General features: G+C 30.0%; 1 protein-coding gene across 6 annotated transcripts in view; it reads right to left on the bottom strand.

Moving 5' to 3' along the window:
* Positions 1–11685, bottom strand: part of LOC136087357 (uncharacterized) — a 12910-nt gene continuing 1225 nt past the window's right edge. Inside the window, exons 2-15 of one of the 6 annotated variants that reach the window (XM_065809890.1) lie at positions 6935–6958; positions 4134–4154; positions 4036–4056; positions 3896–3916; positions 3093–3122; positions 2926–2955; positions 2003–2026; positions 1770–1790; positions 1635–1661; positions 1511–1531; positions 1178–1198; positions 773–799; positions 347–373; positions 1–271 (exon numbers count right to left, since the gene is read on the bottom strand). In XM_065809890.1, coding sequence (XP_065665962.1) covers positions 87–271; positions 347–373; positions 773–799; positions 1178–1198; positions 1511–1531; positions 1635–1661; positions 1770–1790; positions 2003–2026; positions 2926–2955; positions 3093–3122; positions 3896–3916; positions 4036–4056; positions 4134–4154; positions 6935–6958 — 500 coding nt within the window. In that variant the 3' untranslated portion in view covers positions 1–86. The remainder of the gene's footprint in view (positions 272–346; positions 374–772; positions 800–1177; positions 1199–1510; positions 1532–1634; positions 1662–1769; positions 1791–2002; positions 2027–2925; positions 2956–3092; positions 3123–3895; positions 3917–4035; positions 4057–4133; positions 4155–6934; positions 6959–11685) is intronic. The other 5 variants (XM_065809892.1, XM_065809891.1, XM_065809893.1 and 2 more) reach the window with 5 other exon arrangements.

Below are 11685 nucleotides of genomic sequence, written 5' to 3'. Positions count from 1 at the left end.
TTCATTAACAAATATTATTTTCTTAAATATGTAAATACCATAAAAATATATACACTTGCCTTATATATATGTTTACTTTTAATCACCTAAAAGGTGTACGAAAAATTATTGACAACGGTGCTTCCACCACGATCACGACCGCGAACACGGCGCGGGTATGGTGTAAATCCTGGCCGGTCCGCCCCATTTTCTTTCCACACCCTAAAAGCGGCCCTCGATTTGGGCCCAGGGTGGCTTCGCCGATAGGCATCAAAATCTTGACGAGTTAAATCTATAAGATATTCAATAAAATTATTGCGTGTTAAAAAGGAAAATGATTTGAAACGGTGTAATCAAAGAAATATACTTTTCGCTTCAATATCTTTTGAAGGTCCTAAAGAAAACATACGAATTTTACATCTATACAATAAGTGGTCTGTATATTATAAAAGTAGATAGTTTCGCTAAATTACACTAAGTTATGGAAAAAAACATTTAAAAAGTCAGCCGAGATCTGAGAGGCAATATGTCTATTTTTAAAAATTTTATGTTATAACGACTTTCTGCGAAAAAGTCCGACTAATTATTCAAATATTTCCTAAAATTTTATTATTCTTGTGACCATATTTAGTGGACACCAAACCCATTGATCGAGGAGCATTTATTGATAATAAACCGGAAAAACACAAAATGTGGACATACGACCACTTGCATCTCGACTGACGAATAGAGTCAAGAAGTACTTAGAAATAGAAAAAATTAAATATAAAACTAGTTTTAAAATATGGAATACCTGAAACAATTTTATTCTCGGCAAATTCTAAATCCAAAAATATTTGAAGTAAATTTCGAAAGTTAAATTACTTTAGGTTAGGTTGGTCGACAATCTAGGTAGGCTCTAGATTGTCGACCAACCTAGAGTCTACCTAGATTGTCCCTTTTTCCGATGCGGTCCTTAAGGTCCGAAAATATGAAAAAACTATTTCTTGTTTTACAAGCGAACCTACTATACCCAAACCCTCAGTCGATGTGTGCACTCTGCTGCATGTTCTCCCTTAAAGTCAGTCGATGCATGTGCACTTTTTTTTTAAGCACAATTTCGGGTTATCGGACACGAAGGAATTTTTTTTTTTTAATAATGATAGACTGCCTGCCCCAACCAAACCCTTAAAATATACTTATTAACAATTTTATTTACCAAGAATTGCTTTTCTTTTAGCTAAAAAAAAAAAAAATAATAATTCCAGCTTACTGCAATCAAATAATTGAAAATTTTTAAAAAAATGCTGCAACGTAAATGTAAGTTAAGCCATTTTACTTAAGTAAATCAGTTTACTGAAGTCATTTTACTTAAGTAAATAGTTAAGTAATTTAAGTACGATATTCATAACTGTTACTTGGACTGACACAGAATACAGTGATTTTATATTCTGTGATAGGTGTTACACTCCCTATGCACCGGGACCTGTTAGCAGTTATGAAATCCGTGTCACTATAGATAATTATTTATCAGAAAAGAAATAACAAATACCTATCTGCTTTTTAATCGATTCTATAAAAAAAGATACGAAATTAATAGATTTATCGCAAAATAAATAAGATTCTATCGTAAAATATTAAATATAAAAAATGAAGATATTTAGTAAACAACTAACCTTTTCTTATTTTTAACTCTTTTAAAGCTAAATATATAATATAAGTTACGGTTAACAATTAAATATATCATGTATTATATTTGTTAATAGTTAAGTACGAAAAAGTGACCAGACTTTTCATTTTAAAACCCTTACCTATTTCGTCCTCTTCCACTCCTAGATACAAAAAAAAAGATTGTAATTACTATCAATAATTGCATACGAAACAATTACTGTAATTACTATCAATAATCGCATATGAAACAATTACTGTTACATTTGACTTATTAAACAAAAATTGATAAAATTGAAATATATATAAATAAATATTAGTTTAGTTTAAAAATTTTAAAATGAAGAACCAAAAATATAAATGTAAACAGACATACGCAATTGCTTGAGTACTTCGAGGTCTAAATAAATATGTATGTGAGATATATATATATACATATATATATATATATATATATATATATATATATATATATATATATATATATATATATATATATACATATATAAATTCGATTAAACTTTAAAACAAAATTTAAACAAATTAGAAAAATCTGAAAAGTGCACAGTTTTTTACTTTTAATACATACGCCCGATATTGTGTCTTAGCGCAAATAAAATACTATTAAAAGGTTAATTTAAAAATAAATTGTTGCTATACAAAATTAAGGTAGCATAGCAACTAAAAACATATATAAAATCTTGTCGAGAACTCAAAGAGATGATCTATCAATGGAAACTCGGTTGAAGCATCATATAGCTCAAATGAATATTAGATAGAACATGGCAAATTGTGTCAATTATTAGTTATAGTTATTTATTTGTAAATTTATTTATTAAATCTGATTTTCAAAGTATAACTGAGATAGAATACTATGACAAATTTATTCAACATAATGGTTTTTCTCATCTCTAATTACTCTAAAATAACATGTACTAATTTTGTGTATGGACAACGCAGATGTAATTGAAATATCACAATGTTGATGTCACCGAAAATACTTTTTTATAATTATTTTAACTTTATTTCAAATTTCTTTTCAAATCATTTTTCAAATATTCCAATGCTCAGAGCCCTGTTAACTAAGAAATTTAATATAAATAAATTATTAATAAATTTCTCTTAACATATAGATGCTACAATTAAATTTTTTTCAAGATTAGACAACTAAATTTTTTCACATTTTGCCCACCTACTGGCCATGCATTGGCTTGAAATTTAAAATTTTTAAGTTAATTAGAACAGTATATTCAAAAATTATTTAATTCGCAAACGTAGATCAATATTACAGCTAATTACCTTTAGCATATTCTTTATCTTCATCATTAGCTATTTATTAAAAAACAATTTCAAATTTGTTAAAACACAGAGTAAATAATTTACTAAACAATAAAAATTTCAAGAAAGCTGGTAAATAAAACCCTGTAATAAAACGTTTATATATAAAATATTTAGAAGAGAAATACCAGCACAACTTTGCTCAGCAACATCTAAAGCTGAAAACAGCAACATAAGAATAGTTGTAAACAGTTTTCAACAAAAAAAGTCAAGAAATTGTAAATAAATACAAGTAAATCAATAACATATTTAAAATTTTTAAAAATCTATTTTTTTTATAGTAATTTACCAACCAATGGCTTCGGTCAAATATCAGTCACTTACTAATCATCTTCTTCTGTTTTTTCCAGAGGGTGAAGATCATCAACCTACAGCGCTTGTTACACTGCCATATATTATAACACTCTGCGTGCATATATTGTATAACACCTTTTTAATCTTTAATAATACAGCCCTTAATGTCAGAAAAGGAATTATTTGGAGTTATAATAGGAGTATAAAGAAGTTATAAGTCTTTATTCATATTAAATTTTAAAACAGGTACAAATTTAGCATTTTGTACCTAATTTATTTCATTTGTAAGTATTTTTTATCGAGCCCTTTATAATGCAACCTTCTCAAATAACATCCTTATGTTGTGAAAAAACTGCATTTGTTGTCATTTAATCTAGCATTTTTCTTCTTTGATTAAATATAATAGGTATCAACAAATTATATATTATTTGCCTATTTATTTACACTATTTCTACTCATCATCATCAGTATCTTTAATGACCACCAATGTGTAATTAGTAAATTGCTAGTAAATTGTTACTAGGTTACAATTTTAACATACAACTCCGCCTTCTGGACAACATAATTGCTAAAAGATTCAGAGATAAACAAAAAAGGTAAACTAAATTAAAAGGGTTGTAAAAAAAAAAAATTTTACCAAGAATCTCACGCCTTTTAGCTAAAATAAAAACAAAATTTTTTTTAACAAAATAACGAAGTTATTTGGTTTACCAATATTTCTGATAGAAGTCTGTAAAAAAATACAAAATAAAAATAAAATTTAAACAGATTACCTACCTAATTCTATTTTTTTGCTAGCTGAAAATCAAAAAAAGAAATTAAAAAATAATTAATACGAATGCTGTTTTATAGAAAGATATATAAATAGCTGATACCTATTTGCTCTTTGATAAATGCTAAAAAAATAAGGTAAATGAGTATTATATTTGTATATATATATATATATATATATATATATATATATATATATATATATATATATATATATATATATATATATATATACACATATATATTATATATACATATATATGTATTATTATTATTATTAATATAAATTAGTTACAACACTAATCTGACTTTTTCGTCTACAGTCTGTATCACCTTCAAGAGGCTCTTCAGGAAGTGTTAGATAAGTATTTTTACTAATTTATTTTTGCTCTGTGAGAATGATTATACAGCATTAAAATGGCTTTTCTGATGTATGAATATATATATATATATATATATATATACACACCCGCACACATACACATATATACCTATATATACATATATACCTATATATATATATTTATATATATATATATATATATATATATATATATATATATATATATATATATATATATATATATATAGAACCCTTAGATGTTGTCCGAAAGTTTTTTCGATATTTTGTTGACAAAAAGTAAAAATTAAAATGCAAGACCGGAATTTTTTTTTTTTAATAATGATAGACTGCCTGCCCCAACCAAACCCTCAGTCGATGTAGCAGCACTCCCTTGCGGGTCAGGCTATTTGTCAGTCGATGTAGCAGCACTCCCTTGCGAGTCAGGCTATTTGTCAGTCGATGTAGCAGCACTCCCTTGCGAGTCAGGCTATTTGTCAGTCGATGTAGCAGCACTCCCTTGCGAGTCAGGCTATAAGATAGTCGATGTAGCAACACTCCGCGCATAATTTACAGTAAAAAAAATAAAAATAAAAACATTTTATTAAAAAAAATAAAAATAAAAACATTTTATTAAAAAAAATAAAAATAAATACATTGTTTATATTGTTAAAAACATTCAAAATGTTATAAAAACATTCAGAATGTTTTTAAAAACATTCTGGTCAATTAAATTTGCGTTTTTGTGGTTTTTTTAAAAAACGATTAATTTGTAATTAAATTAATGGTTTTTACTTTCGTCCAACACGGAAATGTTGGACGAAAGTCAAAAGTAATTAAAAGTGACGTATGTGTTGGCGTAAGAATCACTTTTTTCCTTCCGCTCTTCCTAAAGCCAACAAACTATAGAACTATATATATATATATATATATATATATATATATATATATATAGTGAATTTTGATTGAAACAAAAAGTGTAGAAAAGATAGTGTGAACAGCTGGTCGAGCAGTTGAAGCATCTAAGGCAAGAGTAAGGTCTGCTTGGGCCAAGTTCAGAGAATTATCTCAACTCTTAACAGCAAGAGCTGCTTCATTAAAGATTAAAGGAAAGTTATACATATGTTGAGAGTGCTATGATAAGTAGCACTCTCGACATATGTATAACATCACCATTGATGGATCATATATATATATATGATATATATATATATATATGATATATATATATGATATATATATATATATGATATATATATATATATATATATATATATGATATATATATATGATATATATATATATGATATATATATATATATATGATACATATACAGCGTTGTAAATGCAATGCATTTTAGTGAAGCTGCACCGAACAGTGAACGCCTTAGGGATGAATAATAAGTTAAAAAGAGTTTAGCAGAGTGAGATAAAAGTACAATAGGACAGATGTCCTGTGGAAAAGAAAGAGCCTCAAAGTAGAAAAATACTAAAAAAATGATAAGTAAAATGTTTTAAAAATTAACAATAACAATAAACAATAGTCGAGATACATAAGAGTCATTTACTGTTGTTCCACTAAATTGTCGTTAGTGTCCAGCGTAAGTGTGATGTGTAGACAGTATCAGTGATGAAGCAGAATTATTCATTTTATATGTAGTTATTATGTGGTGTGTATTATTAGGGTGGTAAACATACATTATCAATATAAGTGTGCCATGGACGTCTTGAGTACCGTATGGATTTTCGCCTTATGGTACAGTATGAACACAAGAAGACCTCCAACTTTCGTCCGAGACCGGCACCCCAAAAGAAGTTCCACTCTGGATCTACACCAGGGTATCTTGTCAAGGTGTACCATTGTGTTATCCCAAAAGGACTATTCTCAGAGTATCCTGTCAGGACGATTGCCAGACTTCTAAATTGACACTGGGACCAGAGGACACTTGGTGGGGCTAAGTACAACTTGCATACTATTGTAAGTCACTTTTTTGACATGAGTGTCGATAAGTGCAGTGCTCTGTTGCAGTATAACGTGGGTCAGTGAGAGTTGTGAAATGCTTTGAGTCTTATAGATGTGTATGTAATGTAGACAGTCAATGCAGTGTACTTGTGTGTCTACTGTGATAGAATGTCTTGATGGTATGAGTTGTTAGTATAAAATTGGTTGAAAGTCCTTAAATGTGGTGTAAAGTAAGCTAGAAGCGAATACTAAAGTCCAATAACATGTATTTTAAAAATTACAAACTATTGCAACTTAATAATCTGGAAGATTTAAATAGAATTACACCAATATAGTAACAATAATGCATACATACATACATATAAATATACATATATTTATATATATACATACATATATAGAACTATATACATACATATATATACACATTATATATATATATATATATATATATATATATATATATATATATATATATATATATATATATATATATACATACATAAATACACACACTCTGTGTGTGTGTGTTTGAGTGTGTGTAACTTAGAGAGTGTTTATATTATTTATTTTCATTTTGCAATCACATTTTAATAAATTACCTTTTGAAGGAACTTCTTTTAAAACTAAACAAATTAAAAATAAGATTACATTATTTCAACTGAGAGTCAATATCTTAAATGCACTGAGATACAATGAATAATATATATTATCAAAAAAGAGACATTTAAGTCTCTTTTTTGTAAATCTCTCATATTAAGTACATCTCTTTTTTGTAATCATCTCTTTTTTGTAATTGTATTACAAATTGTAACATCTCTTTTTTGTAAATCTCTCATATTAAGTAAAATTAAGTGCGCTTCATAAGCAAAAGGCTCCGAGTTCGATCCCCACTACGTCCCTGGTAGTACCGCGCTCAACTTGTTTCTCCGCGCAGCGGCCTTGTTCGTCAAGGTTCGTATTTCGGAGTTATAGGGTGGAGAGAGGGTTATAACCACTATTAAGTTGCCTCCTCATCAGTAGTGGCGTTCTCGGCCTTGAAGAGGTGAAGAACAAAAAAAAAAAAAAAGTCTAAATAAATAAAACAAAGAATAAAATTTTTTTTTATTACTTATTACATAAGTAAATAAATGCATACAAGTTATATAAGAAAATAAATTATTATAAGTATAAGTATACCAGGATATATATATATATATATATATATATATATATATATATATATATATATATATATATATATACATACATACATACATGGATATATACATACATGGATATATATATACATGGATATATATGGATATAGATATGGATATATATATGGATATATATATATATATATATATATATATATATATATATATATATATATATATATATATATATATATATATATATATATATATATATATATATATATAGGGTCCCTGTTTGTACTTTTGGAGTGCATTGCAGAGGCCACATTTTGTTATGGCTTAGGGTTTATTAGTAGTAATGAGGCAATTGCTTGGGCTATTAAACAGTGTTCTGAGTATTATCTATGCTTTGACTGAAGTTCTTCAATCAAATTTAAAAATGAATAAAGTACCAAAACCTATAAAACAAAAAAAACCATCATCACCAAGTTCTCTAAACCTACCATTCACTAATATTCGTGGTCTTCGAAGAAACTTTTATTCTGTTGAGTCTTATCTCTTGCAAAGTTCACCAGACCTACTTGCTCTTTGTGAGACTAATTTGAGTTCAGATGCATCATCTTGCAATCTTAGTGTTGATGGTTATCTTCCTTTAATTCGTAAAGACTCCAATAGTCACATGCTTGGCCTGGGCATTTACATTCGTAAGAATTCACCCATTTGTCGTGAAACTAAGTTTGAATCCACAGACTATTCTTTTACGTGCTTTCGTTTAGCACCACTTCACTCTATCGCCTTTCTCTTTGTTCTATTTCCCTCTCCTTCATCACAAGACTGCACTCTTTTTGCTGTTACTACTGATCATATTGACCGAGCCCTCTCTCTTTATCCATCAGCTAATATAGTTGTTGTCGGTGACTTTAATGCTCACAACTCTGAATAGCTTGGCTCTAGTGTCAGAGATTCTGCAGGCATTAAAGCCCACAACTTTTGCCTTTCTCAATCTCAAACTCAAATATTCAACTTTCCAACTCGCTTTCCAGACAACCCGAATCAATTACCTTCTCTACTCGACTTATGTCTTGTTTCTGATCCTAGTCAGTGCTTAGTCTCTCCACATTCACCCTTAGGTGCTTCTGATCACAGTTTGATTTCTCTAAAAATAATATCTCATTCTTCTTAATCACCTGAATCCCCTATTATCGCACCTCTTACAACTACAGTAAAGCTGACTGGGATTCTTTCCGTGATTTTCTTTGCGATGAACCTTGGGTAGAAATCTTTTATCTTCCTGTCGACAAATGTGCTTCTTATATAACTTCATGGATTCAGGCTGGCATGGAATCTTTTGTTTCCTCTGACGATTCCAGGTCAAGTCTCACTCTCCACCATGGTTTTCCTCACACTGTGTTGCTGCGATTGCCAACCGAAACCGTTACTTCCATATTTATCAGCAAAACAATTCTCCAGAAAACAGACGTCTGTTTATTACTGCTAGAAACAATTGTAAAAAAATATAGCCAAAGGCAAAGCCCGCCATTCTCAGGTCATGAAATCTCGTATTTCATCACGAAAATTAGACTCTCGTGACTTCTGGAGAATCTTTAGTAGTATTAATAAGGGCAAATCTTTAATTCCACCTCTCTTGTATGGTTCAGACTTTGTCACCTCACCTAAAGACAAACCTGAATTGTTTGCTAAAAACCTTTCATCAATAATCTCTTGATTCCACTAGTTGCGTTCTACCTAATATTGCCAACAAACAGGTTGATCAATTGCTTGACATTCATATCACTCCAGCTTCAGTATCTAAAGCAATTTCCTGTCTAGATTCTTCTACAGCTTGTGGCCTAGACAACATACTTGTTATTGTCTTGCAGAAGTGTTCTGCGGAGCTATCATCTATACTCTTAAAACTATTCAACAAGTGCTTATCAGAGTCTTGTTTTCCGGCATGCTGGAAAGCGGCCTCTGTTATACCTATCTTCAAAAATTCTGGAGAGCGATCTGATTTGTCTAATTACTATCCCATTAGTCTTCTTCCTATCATAAGCAAAGTTTTGGAATCTTTAATTAACAAACACTTAATTTCTTATCTCGAATCTAAAAACTTACATTCTGACCATCAATATGGATTTCGATCTTGTCGTTCTACAGCTGATTTGCTAACAGTAATAACTGATAGATTTTATCCTGCATTAGATAAAGGTGGAGAGGTTAAGGTCATCGCTCTTGACATTTCAAAAGCTTTTGATAAAGTTTAAACATGGTGGTCTTCTCCATAAGCTTTCCTCTTATGGTGTATCTTGCAACACCTTTAAGATTATTGAATCCTTCCTTTCCAATTGTAGCATGAAAGTTGTCCTCGATGGACAACACTCTCTGTAACTTCAGGGGTTCCTCAAGGTTCTATCCTTGGCCCTATACTCTTTTTAATTTACATTAACGATCTTCCAGATATTCTCACATCAAAGGTGGCATTGTTTGCTGATGATACTACCATTTACTCTTGTTGAGATAAGAAACCAACACTCTCTGGTTGCTTGGAGGGGGCATTTGAGCTTGAAAAGGATCTCACTTCTGCTACAGCATGGGGCTCACAGTGGCTGGTGAACTTCAATACAGATAAAACTCAATTTTTTTCAGCCAATCGTTATCGCAATAATTTAGATCTTCCTATATTTATGAACAGTGATGCACTCGATGAGCCATCTACTCTTCATCTTCTAGGATTAACTTTTACTTCCAATCTTTCTTGGAAACCATATATCAATTCAGTTGCAAAATTAGCATCTACTAAGGTTGCATCTCTTTGTCGAGCTCGACAATTTCGTACTTTGGATTCTATTCTCTATTTCTATAAATCTCAAATCCGGCCTTGTATGGAATACTGTTGCCATGTCTGGGGCGTATCTTCTAATGATGCCCTTTCTCTATAAGACAAGGTGCAAAAACACATTGCAAACATAGTTGAACCTGCTATTGCAGCCAACCTCCAACCATTATCACATTGTCGTAATGCTGCTTCTCTTTCTCTTTTCTACAAATACTATAATATAATATATAATATATTATATATATATATATATATATATATATATATATATATATATATATATATATATATATATATATATATATATATATATATATATATATACACATATATTAGGGTGTCCTAGAAGAAAATCTAATACAAAATTGTGCACTATGAAAATCTTTTCAGTAGACCATACAAATAAATGGGCTCAAAGAAACCGTGTAGCTGAAGGTATTTTAAAAGAAAATTTTATATAAATTTTTAGAGTTTTTTTTCATTTTTTGATTGAAACTCAAAAAAGTTATTACTATTAAACTTTCTTTCTCTTCTTTCCATGAGAGAATGTTATCTTTGGTTATATCAAGATAGAGAAAAAAAAAAAAAAAACTGAGAAACAAAGTCTGATTGCTTTGAGAGGGGACAGACCAGTGTAAAAGGTTGTTCTCTGTCAAAACTGTTTATCATTGGAACATCACATTTTAACAATTACAAAAGAATATCCATCCACTCTTCCTCCTCTAAGCGTTGCTAAAGCTAACTAAAGATAAAGCCAAGAGAACACACTGTGGTGTAAAATACCAAGTGTGTCTGAGAAAGTGGATCTATCATGATCTGCGATGAAATCTTAAATACTCTTGAATGGATGGAGCATGAGCAGCCATTGGACTCTTCAAGAAGGATAAACAGTGAAAGATCATTAAATAACCTGTTGCATCCTGTATTACCTTTCTCTTGTCGATACTGAGTTGCTTGTTGTAATTCTTGGTCGTTTGCATCTAATTGCAACATGTTTTCCAGTGTTAGAGCAAGTTGTGTCAGCACAACAAGATATGATCTGGTCTGTTAAGTCATAATATTCCACAAGACTTTGGAGGAGGGTACTTCAAGTACTACTAGAAGAAAGTAAACCCGACTATGGAGAGGAAACATTATTTGCCATCCTTTATACTGTTTCTGAAACCATTACGTCTGCCCAGTACTGTTTGACCAACTTTGTGTCTAAGTGAAGAACAAGTTTTAAACCCCTAATTTTATCCAGGTTCTGTTCTACTATTAAAAGTGTTTTATTTTCTATAATTTAATAGTTTATTCTTGTCATCTGCGACTTGGAAATGTTCAACATGTCAATATTAAATCCCCCAACTCAGAATAGGGAAGACAACATGCAAATTTT

This window comes from Hydra vulgaris, chromosome 11 (assembly GCF_038396675.1).
Source record: "Hydra vulgaris chromosome 11, alternate assembly HydraT2T_AEP".
NCBI lineage: Eukaryota > Metazoa > Cnidaria > Hydrozoa > Anthoathecata > Hydridae > Hydra > Hydra vulgaris.
The sequence above is the reverse complement of the archived record's forward strand: the minus strand, read 5'-3'. Positions and strand labels throughout refer to the sequence as shown.